General features: G+C 41.9%; 1 protein-coding gene across 1 annotated transcript; it reads right to left on the bottom strand.

The window, feature by feature from the left end:
- Positions 1-765: 765 nt before the first annotated feature.
- Positions 766-22,303, bottom strand: SNX18 (sorting nexin 18). Its single transcript, XM_005242010.4, is given in 3 exon segments — positions 766-3,201; positions 20,466-21,738; positions 21,740-22,303. Coding segments are annotated over 3 exon segments (1,830 nt in total). The 5' UTR covers positions 22,043-22,303; the 3' UTR covers positions 766-2,947.
- Between the last annotated feature and the right edge of the window lie 228 nt (positions 22,304-22,531).

Below are 22,531 nucleotides of genomic sequence, written 5' to 3' on the forward strand. Positions count from 1 at the left end.
ATGACAAAAGGGCTAGAAAATGTACTGATCTAATTATTTTACCAAGTTCATAATTTCTAAATAGAAACCTGCAATTTGAACAGAAACATTATTCACACTCCATTTGCTGGTGATTCCAAGTAGGTATGTTCCTCTGATGGGTTCATTCCACAGTTTTCACTGGATTCAGCACTTTAACAGAAACCAGTATCTCAGTGGATCTTCTTGCACCTTTCAGTTCAACCTCTCTAATCCCCAACAAGTGTAGCAGATACTTACTACTTGTCGACGCAAAAACTGCAATGCATCAAAAACAAATTACAGGAACGGATTAAAGCAAAGGCATTTACCATTATGCTAGCGAGATAATTTGCTTTCCTTCACATTTATTTATTTAAAAGGATTCTGTTAGATTTCCTTTGATGCTTCACAAGTCCCACACAATATACATTCATTTAACTGTAAAGTACATGCAGATCTCAGATCACACCATCCAGTAATCTGTCAGTCATGAGTGGTCAATGCCATACTTGTTCCAAATAAAATTAAAACCATATAGTGCAGTTACATTAACCGAGTTTAGGCTCCCTACATCAGTTTAACTCCAACCCTACCATGAGTAAGGAGAAAAGGAAGATGTTAATATAGATGTAGATTTGAACCCTTCTGAACTCTGCAACAATTTGGATTCAGGATTCCATCAAGCTTTTTTGGTACATCAAGTTTAACCAATTTAGCACCCCCACTCTCCCACCACCCCAAAAATTCACAAATGAGAAGGTGTGGTGAAGGCCATGACAGTTTATTTGAGAAAACTGTACCTGTCTGGTAATGTTGTATGTATACATATCACAGCTTAATTTCCTCCTGGACACACACATGTCATTAATACTAACCCCTAGAATACTTCAACCAGACTAAGATCGATTTCTGAACAGGTCTCAATACCTCCACACAAAATTAGTTTGATTGTGGTCTGACCTAATTACTGCAAAGACATTTAATAAAACAGTATCAGGCCTAAGCAAACATAAGCCATGGAACTCAGCTCAAACCTAGCTCATCACTATCTCACACAATGAAATGACATAAGGGAAGCTGCAGTACTGATGCAAAGAGCCATTAGGGAAAGTGGTGAGTTTTGAATGTAGAACAAGACACCATGAGAAAGATACAGAGCTCGTCAGCCCTATGAATGTGGTCCTTACTTTATGGTCAACTTTGTTGTTTGCAGCACTCCTTTAATAGCCTGGAAACGGAGCCTTTCCTCATTGATTATCATTTCTTTTACAAACACTGTTTCTTTCCTCTTCATTATTCTGTATTTTACTTCTTTGAGTATGTACTAGAAGCACTGCCAAACACAACTTGCGCAAAATAGCAATCTCCAAGCATTTGGGGATGAATCTTAAAATCAAAACTACATTCCTGCTTTTATTCCTCTAAAACAGATGTGTGGGGTTAAGCTACAGAAACTCACATAATCGAGCAAACAGAACTGCACTTCTCTGCTGCACAGGTGAGGAATGATTTGTACTTAAATGTAACTGTTGCGCTTAACTTCCTTTTCCAGGCTTTCATTTGTTTAAGCTATCTTTGATTAATTTAATTAAAAACAAAAAAGTAAACATTTTGCTTCCTTGGAAGGTTTTGTCATTTTTGTTTAGGAGAAAAAAGATAGGATAAAAGAAACCCTCTTTCATACTGACCTATAAGAAGGAAACCAATAGGTAAGAAACATAGACTTAAATCAAGGAAAATAAGCCAGGAAACTCTTTAAAAGATAGTGTTTACATATATATAAATGCACCCTGCTTGTCAAAAATATTTATACAAAAATTAAGACAATTGTTAATTATTGAGTGTTACAAACATAAAAATGCCACCTGTTTTCCAAGTCAGTTCAGCCATGACTTATTTCAGATCATTTGTATTACTGAACATCCCTGAAAATTTGTAACTTAGTAAACTAATGAATCACAGTGGAGTTTCAACTCAGACAACTGGCAGTGCAGATGCAAGTCTGAAGTTAAAACTGAATCAGCAACTGAACAATGAGCAGATCATTTAAAACTTAAAAAAAATGTTCCAGCTACATAGCTTGCATTCATATCCCCTTGATAAACATAATTTTATTAGGCTAGCTCTTCAAATTTTCACGCACAGTAAAGCTGTATACTAAAAAAAAAGCAAACAACAAACAACTCCTCACTGTATTATTCATTTTGGAAAGGGAATTAAGTGGTGTATTTTTGTATATGTGCTTAACATTGTAGTACATGTAACAAGTAGTCTCCATTTGCAGAGAAAGTGTGAATAGATTTAAGTTCTTCTTGAGCCAACATTTGTTGTAAGACAGTACTTGCTGTGCAAACTGGATGGCAGCTGATTTTTTTCCAGTCAATGTGAGGTTTCATAATCAGTTTCTACATAGGCATCAACCCTTCATTCATTCAATCATAAAAATGTGACTTACTAGAAAAGGAAAAATAGAGTCTAAAGGCACAGAATCATATAGCTGCTCTAGTAGGAGTCTGTAAACAGAGAATTGTTTGAATTTAGGAAATCCAAATCTAGGAAAGTAAAAAGGCATCTGAAGCAGGCTTTTATCTAGCCAGCTTCCTTAAAGACCCAAAGGGTTTTGAGGTCTACAAAGTATGCACTAAAATACCGTATTTCAAAAAGCAGTAAGGCAAATAGTATAATCATTATTTCAAAAAAGTTACAATGGTAGTGTAGGCATACACAGTATAACTTAGTTACAATGTGTCGTACTGTTTCTACTACATAGCCCTATAACTGTTTCCTTTCTATATAACTGGAGATCAAACTGGGGTTCCAGGTGAACACACAACCATCCTTGCACCACCATCTACCACTGGCAACAGTTCTTCAGCAGCAGCAGCATTTGCTCTGCTGCCTGGGTCATGTTCATGCGTAGGGCAGTCCACAAATCAAAGTCCAGAGATTAAACACTGTCATACTTGTGAAGAGCTTCTTCTAGCTTTTGTGTCACTTTTTGAAAAAAAAGTATTTGCTGTTGCAAGAAATGCTGCATCTGTGATTTAAAGTCCCTCACACGGATTTTGTGGAAATGATTAATTTCCGCTAGGGTTGCAAAAGAAATAATGTTACAGCGTTCTTGAATGCCCTCAGCTTTTTGGAGCTCCATCTTGCCCTCTTCCACATGCCGCTTACTCTCCTTTACTTTGGTAAGGGCTCCTGTGTAAAGAACAAAACAACATAGTTGAACTGTGAGCACAATGTAGACTTGACTACTGTAGTTTAACAAGTGATTTAATAACGTTAAGGATTTGTATAAGGCTCATTCCAAAGATATTTATATGTGTGCATATATATAGATGTATGAATAATAAGAAACAAAATAAAAGCTTTTTTCATATAAAAAAATAACAGAATAGTGAATCTTTTTCTTTAAAAAACCACTTTTTTTAAGGCTCTAGCTTGCGAAAGTTAGTAAAATGTGTCTACTTCACAATCTTAACAAAATCAGATGGCATCCTTCAGAGAACAGCTGATAAATATACCAGTAGTGGAAAAAATGAAAGCACTAGAAAACTAGTCAGATCAATTTAAGCCTACACAAACACCAGAAAAATAACCTCAATAAGAAACTGGATTTTGTGAAGCATCACTTTTCCCAGTCTTTGTGAAACATCAAAAAGTAAATCTGAATACAGAAAATCTTGCCAATACACCATTCTGCTTTTATGCCACAGATACCCCAAAATTAATTATTGAGTACAAGAATCTAAAACTTTATTTCAAAGTCACAGACATCCAGGTAGACCTAATAAAGCCCTGCAAGAGCTAAAATAAAAACAGACCAAAAGAATTGACAGTCCTCCTTCTCCAAATAACTACTGAAGTACACACAACCTACAAACCCCAAGTATCACCTAAACAGACTACCCAAAGCAGACTCATATGACAGAGTACCAAGGTATGTCTTAAGGCATTCATTTTCTTGGACTCGATTTCCCATGTAGCAATTACTTTGCCTTAAATATAATAAAAATAATTAAAAAAAAAAAAACAAACAAAAAAACAACAAACCAATCAGATCAATACAGCTTTTATAGTCTCACAAGATGCTAGGCCATTTTTTACATTCTTTATGATCACACTTATGTTACTCCTTCCTTCAGCTTCGCAATGCCTTAACTCCCTTTCCTTTCAGATTACAATTCTTGCACTACACGACTGCAGCTCACTGACAGGACTCCTTTTACGCTGCCTTGAAGAAATTCTTTTCCGTACCCTCTACAGCAAAACTAGCCAGCAAGCTAACAGAGAAACCTCTTTGCCTATGTATTCCAGGGGGACAACCTCCACTATCTGCTGGGGGAGTGGGTTTGTCTTCCCGTCAGCCTGAATCCAGATGTCATAAACCGTGAAAACGCAGCTCATCAGCAGTAATACCATCTTCTGACTGTTCCCTCCCGTGCCTGTTTAACAAGGCATTTTGAATGTGTCTCCCTCCAGCACCCAGACCATCTCAGCAGTTCAGACCTGGAGCATGACCTTGTGCACAGATGCGTCTGGGTTTGCTGCACACACAGCTGGCTGGGAGGCAACTGGGGAGCACGGCCATGGCTCACCACATTTCTTTCAAGTGCTTCTCACATTCCCCTGCCTGCTGCGGCTCATCCCTTGCCCCCCTGCCCATCTCCAATCCCTCACCAGACAGAAGCAAGTTCATACATCAGATGATATGGCAGACTTGGGGAAAAATAGTGTGTTGCATTTCTGAAATTAAATGGGGGTTGTGTCTTGCATTATAAATAAAATCTGGAATTTCTAAAAGAGAAGTATACATGACTTTTCTCCATTTTCATTTTTAGAACCAACTCGTTAACTGTTGAGGTGGTGTTTTTGATTGCAAACACTTTGAAAATATTCTCTCTGCTATCAGTACTCCTCTACTCTTAAAAGTCATATTTTTCTGCTTAATTTGCATTTAAGCTGTACTGTACATGGCATCTCCTGTCTGCAGTCCCGGTATGAGCTCTTAGTTGTGAGAGTAAGAAATTCCCCTCTGGTGTGACATACTTGCAGAAAGACCATATGGACGATCTTCCTTTTCTTTTTTAAACTGTGGCAGGGAGGTTATTAACAAGGCAAGCACAGACTGCTGGCTGCATGGCCAAGGATGCTGGTACGTGAGTGGCAGAGGCCACACTCGAATCTGGTATGCCAAAGAGCTGTCTGAAGGCCAAGGGCAGCAGCTCTCCCCAGGGACTGTGAGGTGGTGGCAGCGCTCCAGACTTTCCTGGCCCCTGCTGCATGCTGGCATGGTGGCTAAAAGCTTGGCACTGGGTTGCTTCAGCTGATTGACCTCATCATCTCCACCCTGGCCCAAAAAAACACCACAAAAAAAAAAGTTTTCCACATGCAGTGGTGCCAGCAGTGGGACCACGCCAGAAAATCTGTATTTTACCCTCTAAGGGTGGGGAAAGTGTGTGTGGGAAATAAGGAGTGAGGGATCTGCAATGCAGGGAATGATCTGAAAAATATTTAAACCCTTCTTCTGAAAAAAGGATGCTTCTTTCAACAAACAAAACCAGGCTTAGCAAAATTTTTCTCTGCATTCTGTGGGCATGGCAGGAATCCATGCACGGCTGTGAAAAACTGAAATTTGGGACTTACTGGAAGCCAGATGGAGATGGTTAAATAAACATGACAACTCTTCAGTTGTGATGTGGGAAACAGCTTTAGATGTTATTTCTAGAATGTCCAAACTGGAAAAAAAAACCCTGACATGTACAGCATCAGCAGCTGAAAGCATAACTAAGTTCTGGAGCAAGTATAATCTTCAAATTATTTCATATCAATAAAAAACATGTACTACCAAACACTAAAGCCCTCCAGACTAGACATACTACGGATTATGCATTTTTTGCCATTAAAAAAAGAAAGGAAGATTTATAATTAGTGAAAGGAATCCAAGGGGAAAACCTGCAACCATTAACACTGCTCTCTTAATGCATATATATTCACACTGGTCCTACAGTGGGATTTCCTTTGAAACCTAGACAGATTACAACATGACATCAGCAATACATGACAAAAGCTTATACACATGCTTAAGTACAAACCAGCTTGTCTTTTTGAAGTGCCTTTGAATAAGTGTTGAATTATTAGTAAAACAATTAATCTTAAAATAACTTAATAAAGGGAAAATTTTAGCTTACTTTAGGACAATCAAAAGAACTTTCCCCAAACACACAGAAAAAACTCCCATGTGCTTTATTTTAAGACACAAGTGATTATTTGTTCTAAAATGTAATTTTATTTTTTTTCAGCATCTACTGAAGTTGGCAAGACTTAGTTTAGTAAATCTTAGAAAAGTCTTAGTTTGCATGGCTTTGCAAGCCAGCTTTGCTAACAGTAACATACTACATTTATTCCCAAATTTTCTCCAAACACTTCTCCATAGACTAAAGCCCTTTTATTTTAACTCACATGAGCAAAACTCTGAGGTGAAGCAGAGATTCATTGATGTCAAGGGTGCAACAATCCAGGCAGGCTTCTAATGGTGAAAGGCGGGAGGGGGACAGTGTGAGGGATTTGGGGAGCAAAAAGCAGCCCCTTGTGTGCATCCCTGCTTGCAAACAAGGGCCTTTCTCAGAAATGCCCAAGTAGGGGACAGGTCCCATGGTAACCTCTAATGCCTCCCACCCACAGCTCTTAGCCTGCTTCACCCCTGGCTACACCATGAACTCCTGCACCTCCATCCTCACTGATCTGTCCATTGCCCTCAGCACCTAATCCAGCACGTCCCTCTCCTGCTGCTGCCATCACAGGCTGTTGAGGCTGAGCAAACCCCCTGCAGTCTAAATACACCTGCAGAAACATCTTCTGGTTTCTGAATTTAATTATGTGAATGTCTAGCATTGCTTTGGACAACCCAAAAAAGCAAGATATGTTTAAAAACCAGAAGCAGAATTATGGCAGCCCTAGAAAAGGCTAACACATATTTTAGGGAAAAGAAACAGAAGGAGCCACCTCCTAATACATATTAGCTCAAGGAGACCTCCGGCTGAATACGTCTGGGATAAATATCCACCAATGCACTGCTTCCAGCAGGATAAAATACCTAAAAATAAATTCTTGGGTTTCTTTATCTCTGGCTCTACAGATTCTGTAAAGTCTTGCCCATGCATTTAAAGCTTCTGGTCCAATGAAAAGACCTTCTGTCAGGAGATCGAGTCCCAATGATCAGGACTAGCTTTCAAATAGCAAGGGGGCCTGGGTCAAAGGTGCTGCAAAAAGGTGTGCTACATCTATTTCTGTTCTTAAAGGTGGGGAAAAGCAGATGCGAATGCTGTTTTTCATTCCCTGAAGCCTGATGTTAAACAGACAGTGGTGCTCACTGAACGCTGCTAAGGGCTTAAGGGAAACTCACAGGTTTCAGCACTTGTTTTCAAGCGTAAGATTAGACAACACAATACACATGTTTAACAGAGGACATTTAAAGTAATGTGCTAGCAGCCAAGAAGACAGGAACACGGTAAAATTCCTGCTAGAAATAAACACTTCCAAGCTGTAAAGCGCACAATACAAACAGCAACTTAAAATGGGTGATGAGCAGTTATCAGGAAAAAAAGAAGTGTATTGAGCCAGTAAGCTGCCCATGCAAACGTGGTTGCAACAAGGCAGAGAGAGTCATATACATTGCGGAAAATTAAATAAAAGAATTTCTGAACCTGGGAGCACTCAAGTTTGGGTCAAACAATGTGTTTTCACATCACCGGCACTTTTATTACACTAAAAAGTGCTTTGAGATTGTTTGAAGAGTGAACTAAGAGTGGGTTTTGAAACTGTACTTGAAATTGTACCCACTCTCCCTCCACACTGTAAGTATGTGTGTATACATGTAAACCCATGCTGGTGCGTATGTGTCTCCAAGCTCTACAGCTGCACGGTATGATCAGCCTACCAGCAGCCAGCCCTACACTGGTTCTTCACACTTACTGTACATGAAACAGACAAGCTGCACCCTGCAATGTGGCAGAAGGCAAAAGCTGTGGGGCTCAGCTCACGAACGCTGCAATCAGGACTGCTCTTCATTCAACTCCTTTGTCTCATTTGAAGCCAGGTCTGCCCGGCCCCTGCCAGCATGGGCAATCAGAAGACAAAGAAGAGCAGTAAATGCTAAGGGTGTACCATCCTCCTGCTGCTCCGTTTCCAACTCTTCTCAAAATACCTGAACATCAGCTTTTGACTGCCACATACAGGAGTCAGGAGTGAAACGTCAGCTGTCTCTGAAGCTCATCCAAATAACGACAAGCCAAGAGAAAGGGAATTCTTCAGGGCAGGAGCCATTTTTTGCTCTGCATTTGTATGGTGCTTACTACAGTGGACATCTGTTTCACAGCTGGGCTTGCTCGATTCTTAAAAAACATGAGCAGTAATTACTGATACAGTTTCTGAAAAATCATTGCTGTAGCAGCAATGGTTTAACTGCATACAGTAATACTGCATATGGGACAAAATTCAAATAAGTATCAGATCAACACTGCCAGAGCATAGCACTTGAGCAGCAGTAAGTATCTGTTGGAGTCAGGGAGGTCCGCGATTCACAGTCACTCCCAGGAACACGTATCATCATTAAGTCACCAATATATCAATGTCGTCAGCATCTCACTCCAAAATACTGAATTTACAAACTCACCCAGCTTGTAGTAGCCAACAAGTTAATGTTTTAGACCCTCTAATTGTAATGACCTTATCATTGCAGTTCTTAAAATACTTCTTTCACTTCAGTGATTAATTATGCTATAACAGAGCAAACAGATTTCTTTCACTAATAGTGAAATAACAGTTTACATATATGTCAGTTACCCAGCAAATATTCATGTTCATGTTACTCTGCACTTTGAGTTAAAGAATTATTGTAAAACTGCAAAGGGAACAAAAGACGACATGGTGGGGGGAAAAAAAGGTGGTCCTGTGGTTGCCCTGATGTCTTACAAGTTTGTTATCTTCTGAAGTACATTTCTAATGGAGCTGGGGCAGGGTGGGAGACTGAAGCAGTGAAGTAGGTGCCAGCCCAACAGTATATGCTGCTCCTCAAGTGCCTTTGCCGCTCTTTGCCTTTCCCCAGCTGGCTCCAGCACTACCAGGAGGGAGATGAGCACTGGCCAGCACGCTGCTGGCGTTGCTGGTTGTGCTGCGGGTGAGAAGCAGTAACTGCTCAGAGGGACAGAAATGAAGCACCTGGCCACCAACTCCTCCAACCACAAACCTGCACTTAGATTCTGTCTGTAGACTCTATTCATAAAATGATACTGAAAAGGACAGCAGCCATAAAAACGGCAGAATGGGAAAAAACAGAGGAGGGTGATTGTTCTGGCCTTGTTATCAGTGGTAACTGTGGCAAAACCAAAGAGCACCATATTCTTGAACACCACATTTGACAAGTCCCCCAGCCAACAGGCTTCGGTGCAACAGCAAAACCTCACATCGAAGTCCAAAGGCTCCTATGAGAGACGCTTCCCTCACAGGAAAGGACAACTAGGGTCAGAAACACGGTGATCTTTGAAACAGCCAAGTTTGACAAAGAAAATTTCTCAGCAGTTGTACCTCACAAGTTTGTGCAAATGAAATGATCTGTGCAACAAACAGTTTTTCTTATTTCTACTATCAGAAAGCTACAAAATAAAATATGGTGCATTACTTTCTAGTAAGTAAACCAACGTACATTTCCACACCATTTGTATGCCTGTCATATTAAATGGTCTAACAGGAGGTGTGATGTGTCTTTCAAAACATGCTATTGAAGGGAGAGCTTTGAACTAGTCTAACTCCCTTTGCGTTACTTTTATTACAGGACACGGTTCTAAGTATGAGACACCATCTCTAAAAGGAAAGGAAAAAATGATACATTCATTATGTAGCTTTCATCAAAGGACACAAAAGCAGAAAATGCAACCGGAAATGTTTTCTTTTTCCTTACCTAACAGTGAGTTTATTTAACTACATCTCTTTGCTTAAAGATTTGAAAAGGCAAACCCTAGGTAGCTCATCTACATGTAGCACAGTTTTGATTTATCCTCCTTCTGACAGAAACAACTGTGGAGGAAACAGCATCATCTCTAATCCAGCAGACTGCTGCCAGAACAAGCCTGTCTACATGGCTGTCCCACTTACAGCAGATCTAGCAAAGATGTTGTTACAGGACAACTCAAATGACTAATCCAATAAAAAACTGCATTTGGCCTGGAGGGGACGGAGATGGTGCCTTAGTTTTATCAATGGCGTAGTTATGTGATCCAGCTCAGCCCAGGGCTACACAATCATTAGCTCCAACACAAGGGAAGTTGCCGAAGCACCACACAAGATTACACATAACATGAAATCCTACTCCAAAAAAAGCCCCCAAACTTCCCCCTTTCAATTTAAACTGAAACAACGAAATTGTGTGCAGCAGAATAGAGGTTTTACTGCATTGACAGATTATTTGCTTACGAATGCTCTGAGCACAGATTAACAAAAGAAGCCTACATTAAGATTCTGCAAATTCTTTACATTTTCTGGCCAAGATTTAGAATGGAAAACAGCATAACAGGAATCTGCTTGAAATTAAAACCAAAGGACCACTCCAGTAAAGACTGAACTGTAGAAAAAGAAATGTCAGAGGGGAAAAGTACCATTACAGTAATTAAGGTAGGAATGATTTGCTACTTTAACATCTGGTTTTACAGATTTAAACATTAAAAGCAAGTGATCTTGACATCAAAGGCAAAATGATGAAATCACTTGTTCTTTCTGAAAGTGCCAATACAACAGTTCTCAAAACCAGTCTTTCTAATTCAAAGATGATATTCTTCTCCTTAAGAGTGCAAAACTATTTTAGCAATGCTCTCTTTTCCATAGTGAAAGTTAGAAATATATAAAAAACATATCAAATTGTAATTACTTTAGTATTACAGGGGTTTTTTTTCATAGATGCGTGAAAATGGCTTTAACGCTTTCAGAATCTGCAGTCTAAAGGTAGTTTAGAAAGTGAAGTTTATTTTTTATTACTTTGTTGTCCACTGCTCGACCCCCCCCCCCCAATAAAATTATGCCATCCTACAAATCTAGGCTCATAAATTACAGTACTGTGCTAACATCTAGGTTAACATTGACTGCAGGATTATTAACATCAGACAGATTTTTTTCTTCCAGTTACCCTGTTGCAAAGCTCACCGAAAGCTGTCACCCAGATATATTCTTCAGTTCAAGATGGAATCACCTTCTAATCTACACAATCCAAATATCATGCACAAATAAAACAGTCTTTATTAGAGATTTCAGAAACTTAATTAGTTCTAACCTCATCTGGTGGTTTTAACATGTATGTTGATTTATTTAATATAAAACCGATTAACAGTGTTAGAATGCAGTGTCAAATGTCACTCAATTTTAAAGAACTACCGGAGTAATGGATACTATATATGTCTAACTAATCTTTTTTAAAAAATTTAAATGAGATATTTAAGACCTGATTGGACTCACTGTGTATACATGCACCAGCTGGTGTACACAAATGTAGGAAAAGCATACACAGCCAATTTATTTAGGACTTTTAATACCTCTGCAGGTTCAGAGGCTCTCAAATGCTCATGCTACTGACAGCTATTTAAATTATCATATTGGCAATGTGCACTTCCTTTCCAGAGTCCCTCCAAGGAACTACAAGCTTTGGTGTGCAGCACCTCCAGCATTAATGTTTTCTTGTGTCATGCTACTTCCACACTGCTATGCAAGAAACAAGCCATAGTTTGCCCTTGACACAGCTGGTAACAGGAGGTGAGAGCAAGACAGCAAAAATGAACGAAAGAAACAGAACAGAATTATCATTTATTGCACCTACTGCATCACACAACACCATTATCAAAACAAAAAAGCCCATACTGCTAAGTAACTGCATGTAAAAACTGCAAAATCGGATGGAATTTTCCATTCAAATCTTGAATGCAGTGACTTTAAAACTAATGCATCTTCAGATGTATTGTACACAAACTGTGTTTTAAGCAAACATATGACCCCATTTCAGCCACTGAAGTTTAAACTGCGTTCATGAGGAGTTCTGACTACAGGTACCTACAGCGATGTCTGAAAGGAGGCCAGTCAGGAATAACTTGGTCTTAAAATCCAGCTAAATTGTGTATATTGCTGTCCATTATCACAAACATAGCATTTTGCACCACAGCCTGAGAGGCAAACATTAGGTAAGGCTAGTTTTGCCCAATTCTAAGGCAGTCTGTATTTTTCGGTACTCACATGTACCATTTACAGAGTTTTACTTTTCTATGGCTTCAGCTGACACTGCAGACTGGGAGGACAGAAAGGAGTGAAACAAACTAGACTGATCACTAGAAACACGGCACATTTGCCTGTTAGAAAGCCAGTCATGTTTTCCAGGGTGAATGCATTAAAATTTAAGCAATTGCAAACTGCGGAAGTACCAAGAGGAAACCTCTCAGTGATTTTAAGTGCTTCTTACTAGCTTACACCTAAATGGGGCATTGAAGATGCTTTTAAGACAAATCTGTTTTTCCAGAGTTTAAGTTGGTCTATCACAGTTTGGTTGTCATCACTACTGAACACTAATTCTCCCAATTAGGATGTTAAGAAGAACAAGCAGTTTTCTATTAGAATGATGCTACAGACTTAACAGCTTTTGTTAATACACTGTTAATAATGCTGACTTCAAGACAACAATCTAAATCAAAAATGATGCTTTGCATGCGTGATATAAATTAATTTTCAGTGAAACTGGTTAACTGCATAGGAACAGAAATGTATCCTCTCTATCTATAGAAGATTAATATCAGTCAGGGCCAAAATGGATGTAAGTATCATTACATCAAATGGTAACTTCTTCAAAATTGTTGCAGGATTCATGGGATGTGGGTGGGCAGCAGAAGACAAGTAACACTGTGTATCAATATCAATATACCATTATCAAGAGAAGCAAGTATAAATGCAGGTTCCACCAACGCTTACATCCTTTCTTTATTGGGGTGCAATGAAGAACCTGCTTTTGGATGTTGTTCTCTGTAAAGGCTAAAGGGAAGCAAAGAGTGAGCACAATTTATGGTGTTTGTCCATCACCATCTGCTAAGCTCAGCTGCTGTCCTAAGATGAGCAAATACAACATGCATAGACAGTTCAACATAAATTCATGTGAAAAGAGTTGAGATCCAAATGAAATGCAGATATCACTCCATTAAATTCTCTCTCTTAGAGATCTGAATGCTGTAGTATCTCTGTAAGGACAAAACGAAGTAGACTCCTTTTTGCAAGCAGAATATGCAAGGTAAACCATCAATAATGTAACCAATTAAAATATATTATATAATACAAGACAGAACATGTGAACAAAAGCTATACATTATATATTGTTAATTATGTTAATTAATTTAAAACTGTAAATCTGTAACTTGATTAACTCATTATATTACTATAGTACATATTATAATATACAGATAATATTGTTTTATAAAGCAGAAGAGAATTGCCTGCCTTTTTAGGATGAAGCGATCTACTGCTTGGAGTTTGGGCTTACATAAAACTTAAAGCAGATTGAAAATGTAGCGTCATTATCATGGTACTTGGTAAAATGGGTATTTCCTCAGTAAATTTTCAGCCAGCAGAGCTAATCATGCATATAAAGACTGAAATTTGTAAGCCTGAAAAAACTAGAATAACAAGTTGCTTTTCACCATGGGGCAAAAAAGCAATGTAAACTCCTCCTAGTCATAGCATGATCTGCTTTTCAGTTACAAAAGAACCGCATGTAGGCATAAAAAGGTAGTTTAGTTCATTACAGTTACAGGAGTTGTTCACCTGTGATGTGCACCTACCTAAAAGAAAGGCTGAAACCATCACGCTTCTTGCTGCTCTGCTACAGTAACAACTTGAAGTCACTGACAAGAACTGAATAGACTGTTTAAATGCATATATTCTAATACTGATCTCACATGACTACACTCCAAAATTTACACACTTTTCACTAAATTGTTTTTTTCTTTGTTTTATTTAAAACCTCACAGCCTTCGTGAAAGATATAAATAAGATTGTGTAGAAGTGTTTGCCATTTGTTTGCTCTAGTCTATAAGACTGATAAGACATGTTTTGGGTGCTAAGCCAAATATGACTTCATTTTTTACTTAGAATTTTAAAATTCTGTGCTATTTGTACAAGGCAATTTAAAAGAAATAAGGTACCAGCTGGATGAGTTTATACAGTCTGCCCACATTAACTTGGCATTTTAACTGTTCAAACAAAGTCTTAACAATGAAGTCATGGAAAGACCTGGAAATGCTGAAACATGTCCTTGTTTAAAAAGTGACCTGCAAAATAAAAAAAAATTGGCCAGCTTGTTTGGTTTTGATAATGTGGTTACATAGACTTGCAAGAACTCTGAGAGCCACTTTCCACTTTCAGTCTACCAATTCTTGTCTTCCCTGTTTGGATGGAAGTCCTTTTAGCAAGACCTGGAGCTCTCAGCTGCAAGAGAACCATTCACTAGCTGGATTCTTCCTAAGCTTCAAGCTGTAAAGGTATTACATAGTCTTTGAAATAAAATTACTTCCTCTTTCTACAATATGGTTTTTAATTCCTCAGTGTCTACCCCCTCTTGCTGCCCACAAGTTTTTCCCAACAGACAGGGCCTTGCTGCCTGTGGTGAGCAAGCACCCTTAAGAGCACAAGAGGTGATAATGCACTGCCTGCAGCCAAACCTACAGCTCTGATCTCTGATCAAAACTTCTCCAGCCTGTTGGGACTAAGTGGGCAGTCTGGACAGACCTTCTGGTGTGCAGTAACACGTGCAGTCCCTCCCCAGGAAGGAACAGTTACACTCTTCCTCTGCTACCAGCTGTTTTTGAAAAAAAAAAAACCCCAACAACTCACTGAGTTTTATCAGCTGCAAAATGTTTGTCATCAAACGTGTATCGTATCAGGCTAGCAGGTTTCAAAAGGTAACAGGAAAGAGAAAGACATCACGACTGCATGAATCTTGCTCCCTTATAAAGCTAACGTAAGAAGAGATTGCGGAGGGAGCAGAAAAGAAAAAAATAATGATCATACTTTAAAGAGACTTATGCATCTTTTAGACAGGGAATAGAAGTCCTTTTTTTCGCCCTCTTCCTGTTTAACCTTCTTTAAGTAAGGCTACCGCTCAATTTTAATATTGTTCATTGTTGTCTTCTGATTTCACAAACACCAAAGATGCTATCGTTCTATACAATTTCTAAATGTGAAGATTCTTTCACATTTTAACCATCTAAAAGTCTCAGTTTCCTTCAGGTTACCTTCAGATACTGGGAGGCAATACTGGGTGACTCAGCAGCAAGCAGACAATGCTGTATCATCGCTGTAACAGCAGTGGGGAGGCTGACAGGGCAAAAAATACAAAGTCATCATGGGTCAATCCATCCTTTCTCTTCTAAGTCCTTAAACAGATGAAAAGTAGGTATCCACCTCTTTTTACTGTTGTAAGGGTCATTTCACAAGGATTAAGTGCCTAGCTTTTAGCCAGCGGCTACCTGAGTTGAACGTCAGTGCAAAGAGGGATGGGAGTGGAGTGGGTGAAGATGAAAAAAAGGACAAACAAGGATGGAAAAGACATGTCTGCACAACAAATTTAAGAGGTTAGAAAGAAAGTACGAGAGAAAAGCACTCCTTTTACACTGTGATATAAAATTTTGGGTGCGAATTTTGATGTCTGATTTATTTGTGAATACACATACCCCTCCTTCCCCCTGCAAAAAAAATATTGCTGAAAATGTTACGGTGTTCCAGGTTTTAATGCTGTTTGGGGTTTTTAAATGCATTTCTAAGTGGCATCTTATTTTTGCCTATAATTTTTATAAGATATTCTAAAAACACACCCAGCACATTCTTTAAAGCCACTGTTCAGAATTAAGGTTGCTTCAGTAAATAAGATCATTTACCTTATTTTACTTTGTTCACAGTGATCAAGAAGCAAAAAAGCCATTCAGCTGTCTGTTTAAATAATTCTCTTAAACCTTGGCATGCAGAGGAAATGGAATTGCTGCCTACACCTTAGAAAACATTTAAACCACTTTCTCAAATCTGTTTTGCAAGAATCTTAACCAAAAGTTTGTCTAGCACTGACATCATAATGTTAAGAGAAAGGGGAAATCTGGAAAGCAGAGATGAAACAGCAAGTTAGCATTTCTTCCACTTTCAGGAATCACATGTGGCCAATTATATTAATTCCTCAAACAAAACTTCAAAGAAAGAAAACATGTAACTTCTCTACTCTCACTAAGCAAATATGAAGACAAGATAGGCAGACAAACATGAGCTTGAGCTAGAGTACTAACACACACTATCTCAAATTCTCACATGTTCATAAATTTTCTGAACCTGCATGGACCTGCAGTGAGCATTTATGTTGAAGACTACTGAAGAGGGAAGATCACAGTTGAGAGCTCTACAGTTGAGTGAAGCTCCAGCGATTAATATTTAGGGATGCTTTTGCCAAGAACGCCTAGGGAATTTCCACAAACAGACCTTAAAAACACAGAAAGGAAGATATTATTCATTACAAATGAAGTTTGGAGCTTGCCCTTCTTCTCAAAATTAAAGCAACTGAATCTAGTCTTTCTTGAAAAATACTCCAGTTGTGCAAAATTACGGAAGTGCAGCTTAGTTTTTGAGCCTACTAAACTTCATGTTCTTCTTCATCTACAAAGGCTTTGCCAGAGGCTAAAAGAAAACTAAGTATATCTGTCTAACATACTTGGATCTTCCACTCCAAAAAACTCAGGTATGCACAGGAATACTTTCATGTAAGCATTTCAAAAGCACTAGGTTCATAGAAGTATTTGGGTGCTTAGATGCTTAGGACACCATTCTGCCATCATCTAGCCTTACAGGTACCAGTTGCCCCCTAACTGCTTAGTTTTCCAAATAAAACCTATAAAACAAGTTATTTGTAAGAGATGTATGCCTTGGGGCTGATACGCTCTGTGCCAGCCTCAGTGTGACTCACAAACCAAGCACTTCCAGATGGAAACGTGGGTCTTCCAGCTTGGCACATTCTTCGCTGTAGGGCTCAATCCAATGAATCTTCAGACCTGAACTGGAGCATGCACAAAACTGGGTAAGGTCTCTCACAAAGCACCGACAAGTTACTCCTCAACTGGCATGTGGGGCAGAAAAGTTCAAATTCTCCCTCTGCCTCTTCTGGAGCAGGAACTTTAACTCTTCCTTCCCTCACAGAAAATTCCTTAAACACTGGGTGCTCAAGACAAAGGAAGCTGAGGGAAAGGAATCTTTTAAAATCTCCCATTGACATTATTACCATTTCATGAAATATGTAAAATATTAGTAAGATAATAAACAGTTTGGAAATATTTCCATAGTCCATTGCTTCACCTGCTTTACACAAGCGACCAAAATGACAATCCCTTTCTGTACATTCCAGACCATGTATGATGTCTTCAGCAGAGGAGGCTGAAACACCTGGACCCCAGAGCAATTAAAATCACAACAGTTAACACATCTTCCTGCTAACAGGCACACAGCGGGTCTTACATGGCTTTGGTTCATAATTCTAGGAAGAAAGACAAAGCCCAAATGGAGGGAAATTGTTGTCTCTGACTTACAGAGTCCTTTTTGCAGAAGTTGCAGAAATGATTAAAAAAACCCAGACATGCAGACTTCTCAGTCGCTACCACAAAACACACTTCCAAATCACATTCAGCAGCTGTTCACCTACCGGTCTGCAGCAGAGCAAAACCGCAGCAGGACAATGCAGTTGAACATTCTACCCCACAAACATGGGCACGTTTTGGGCACAGCTGCCTTTATTTTTTGGTTTTTCTAAGGTCTAGGGGAATACAGAAATGGAGTCTAGAAAAGGCCTTGGTTTTTATCCCAAGTGGACAATATATTTGCACTACGTAGAAAGCAAAGGAGAACTACTTGTAACTTCAGACTTCATCTTTTTAAAGGTACAACCATGTAAGCAATGCATCAATCAGGCTGCTGTTTCTACCACTTCTATGGGCACGTTGGGGTCATTCTACTGCACAAATAAGTTGTACACTAGAAAATAAAACACACCAAACTCTATTTTTCAGATGACCTATTATCACCAACAGATACTTGTTTAGTCTATACAGACAATAACAATTCTCAAAACTGCCAACCATCGCAGAGAGTAAATTTAAAAGAAGGCTCTTACAAGGTAAGAGCCTCAAACAGTTCATATTTTCATCTGAAGTTTACAGTTGGGAATTGAAAAGTAATACCTTGATACAAGTAACTCTTAAGAGTAATAAAACAGCGATGTACCGAGTGTAGAAAACATCTTCCTCTCAGCTTTCCTCCAGTTTTCCTGTTTTGTTATGGGTTCGACAACAAACACATAACCCAGTCCCAACCCTATTCCTATCATGAACATGGACACGCAAGAGATCAACCTCCAAGCACATGCCATTTTCTGATGGCAAGTATGTACCAGAGGCAATACTGTGCTGAAGGCAGTGTCAGCCCACAGGGGCTGGAGCACGAACACCTGCATGCAGGCCGGCTGCATGTTCCTCCAACAAGCTCCAGGACTGAGCTCTGGCACAAAATCAACTCTACGTAAGTCATGCCCATGCACTTCTCTAGTGGAAGCTCATTTAGACCAACTTTCCCTTGTTCAGCAACGTAAACCCAACCAGTAAGTGCAACTGGGTTGAGTCAAGCACATATTTTATTATCCCCAATTGTCTCTTCAAAGTCTCATCTCCAAAAATACGGCCGTGAAGAACTCTATATAGCTTTAAAGCCTCAGGATGCATTCTTTAAACAGTATATATAATCTGCTGACTTTTTCTACATAATAAAAAATATTTCCCATTAATTTTTTCCAGAAGCTTACAGATAATCCTATTATTAGTTGACAACTCACTTTAAAATGCCCCCAAACATGAGGCATTGCCAAGGCTACCCTTCTCTCCAAGTCTAAAATACTTGAAAGTTGTCATCAGAACACAATGCCACAGCAGCTAGCAGAACAACTCCTCAAAGGTTAGACTGCACACTTCCCTTTTCTCTTCAAAATAATATGAAGATTGTTTAAGTTTCCACCCACAATTTTCAAGATCTGACAGCAGAACGGAAATCTGACTTTAATGCATGCAATTTTAATGAAAACCTTATTTCTTAAGTAACAACAAATTGTGCATTTTGTACCAACTCTGTTTCCTCAGATTTTCCCAGCAATAATGCATACACCTCCTGGAAGCCTGCCTTTTTGAGCTATTGAGAAAACTCTTCCAGTTCTTTTATTGTCAAACTCAACATACTGTTCCAGACGCCAAAAAACCCTGGAAATGTCACTTAAGGATACAAAAATCTGATTCACCGTGGGTGACAATTCAAGCTCTGCCTTTTGGGATGCAGAACACTGCTTACTAATACCCAAAATAATCTTCAATAAAGTTAATGCATTTTCTCGGCTAACTGTTAAGACACACCCATTTTTGCAGAGCATGTGTGGTATTTTCTTGGTCTTTTTTACAGCCCCAACGCCCACAATCCCCCCAGTCTTCGAGTTGAAAACTACAGGTAAGGAACATAACCGCAAGAATGAGTGATGGGCTAGTCTATTCACAATAGTGAAGGATATATGAAATCATACACACATAGGCAGTGCTACAGAATTCTATTTATCTGCACAAGCATCGCTAGTTACATAGCAGATGGTCCCTTAATTTTTGGAGTTTCTTTCTCTCTGACAGATCACAAAGCACCATACAAACAGCAATCTGAACCTCAAAATCATGTTTCAGCTAGAAAGATGCTGAAAGGGTAACAGGTGAACAACACCTTTTTATGATAATAAGGGCAAAAGATGAACAACTCCAGCTAAGAACACAGATCATTATTCTTTCAATTCTTAAAAGAACGTTCAATGTGTGGCTGAAATGAGAAATCCCATCAGTTTTAAACATCTCATCTGACTGCCCTGACACCACAAAATGTACACACCAGCATTGCGCACCTCAGACAAGGTGGTCAATCTGGTGACTAACTGCATCTTCAGATTACTTTGTATTTGTTATCTGCTAGATCAGAGATTTAAGATATCTAACATATATCAGAAAGTAATAGATGTTTTCATACCACTTGATTTCTAGGGTTTGCAAACAAGCCCATTCACCTTTAACATATTAGCAGTATAGGCAGATGTGGTTTCTTTCAGATACGGGGCCAAATGCAGCAAGCTCTGACCAGTAAAGTTCCCAGCTATGTCTAGACCTTTGGCACAAAATGAAAATTGTCACTGACGTGTTTTTTGTATTTTTCGCAGCAGTTTGCCTGAATAAACATGGAGAGATTTGACCCAAGGCCAGCAAACCAGACACAGGGCAAATTTAGCCCCTGCTCCCTACACCTGATACATAAAACTTGGTTTCAGTAAACAGGCAAGGGTGTATTACCTTTCTGGACGTGGATGATGTCTGGAAAGTTGGCCAAATGCCCCTGATACAGCGCTAACAAATCCATCACAGGGTCTAGGTCCTGCCGGGGCTGATCTGCAAAGAGGTCCCCGATGGCATCGTAGGCTTCTGCAGTGAAGGCTATAGCTTGGTTGAGGCCAGCCGAAAAGGCCTGCTGGTCCAGCTCAAACGCCTGACTGAGGCACTTGAAGGAGTGCCCCACCTTCTGGTATTCCTTCTTGAAACCAGTGACTTGTTTGCGGGCAAACTCGTTGGCTGTGTGATTAAGCTGCAGGGCGCTCTCATCCATCTTCTTTGTGAAGGCTTTGAAGCCATCCACCTGGCTTTCCACCTCCTGCAAGTCCAGGCTGGCCCCAGGGCCTGTAGGGACACTGATGGTCAGGAAGAAGTTGGCACCCACCATCTCATCTTTCTCAGCCTTGCGCTTGCCTTGTTTCCAGGCCTTCTCATCCGTGCTGGGACAGGTGAGGAAGTGCTGGAAGGCATCACACTGAGCCAGCACGGGGTGGCTGCACATGTGGTCCATCCACCAGGCCAGGCCTTTGCGACGTTTGGAGATGAAGTCCTCCTCGAAGCGGCCAGTGGCCTGCTTCTCTGGCAAGTGGGGCACGGAGATGACAGGGAACTTCTCGGCCAGGCGCCCGTAGAGCCAGTCAAAGTGCTTGTAGCGGCGGTGCACCTGCTGCCCAGTGTGGCTGGGCACCAGCTTGTAGGCGATGTAGCTCTTCATGCCCTTGAACTTCGTCTGCTTGGTGGGGTCCTCAATGGAGCACTGGAAGGGGTAGGGGTTCTCCTGCCACTCAGGCCCCTGGGGGCCCAGCACCACGCACAGCTTGTCCCCATCCTTCACGAAGCCCGACGCCTCGCCCAGCACGAAGGCCTCCCCGCCGGACTTGACGAAAGTGGAGAAGCGGTTGAGGTTGCGGCTCACGGTGGCCGAGCTCTTGGCGCCGCCGCCGCCGGGCGGGTGAGGGTGCGGGTGGCCGGCCGGGTGGCCGCTGCCGCTGCGGGAGCCCAGGGAGAGCTCGGACCGGGTGGACAGGCGGTAGCGGCCGGAGGCCCCGCCGCCCGCCGCTTCGTAGTCGGGGTAGGAGCTGCCCAGGGCGCCCGGCTCGTCGGCTACGGTCGAGCTGTCGTCCCAGTCGTCGTCCCAGTCGTCATCGCTGCCCTGGCTGGGCTGGTAGGAGCCGCCGTAGGGCGCCGGCGGGAAGGGGTACCCGGCGGCAGCGGGGGGGCTGCGGGAAGGGCTCGGGCGCCGCCGCCGGCGGGGGCTGCTGCGTCGCCGGCTTGAATGCGGCGGGGGGCGGCAGCGGCTCAAAGCCGCCGGCGGGGAGGTTGGCGTAGCGGGCGGGCGGCGGCGGCTCGGCGGCGGGGGCGCGGATCACCTGCACGTACGAGGCCGGGAAGAGGCCGCGGTCGCCGCGGCTGTTGACGCCCTCCAGCCAGCCCTCGATGTCCTGCTCGCTGCAGAGGCTCAGCACTTCGTGCTCCCGCAGCGAGATCTCCCCCGGGTTCTCCGACCTGAAATCGTACAGCGCCCGGGCCCGCAGCGCCATGGTCCCGCCGCCCCGCAGCCGCAGCCCGACCGCCCCTGGGGGGGTGCCCGCCGCCGCAGTGCCGCCGCCCTTCGCCGCGCCGCGCCGGCGGGGCTGCGGCAGGAGAGCGCCGCGCCCGGCCTCTGCCTCCGCGTCCCGGCGGCGGGGACTGCGGCGGCCGGCTGCCCGGGCTGCGCTGTGCTGCGGCGCGGCCGGCTCGAGTCCCTGCTTCACCCCGGCGGGCGAGGCAGGGCGCGGGGGCCGGGCCGGGGGCCGGGCCGGCGACCGTCCCACGTCGCCAGTTTCGCTAATCCAGAGCCGAGAGCCAGGGCGGAGGAGCCGAGCGCAGAGCGGCCGCCCCCATCGATGGGCCCGGCCCGCCCCTTCCCCGCCCGCCCCTTCCCCGCCCGCCCCCTGGCGTCCGGCCGGCGGCGGCGGGTGCGGGGCTGCCGCGGGTCGGTGCGGCTGCCGAACGGCCCCGGCTTGAGTGCTTCACGCGAGGTGCTGCGG

Source organism: Falco peregrinus, chromosome Z (assembly GCF_023634155.1).
Source record: "Falco peregrinus isolate bFalPer1 chromosome Z, bFalPer1.pri, whole genome shotgun sequence".
Lineage (NCBI taxonomy): Eukaryota > Metazoa > Chordata > Aves > Falconiformes > Falconidae > Falco > Falco peregrinus.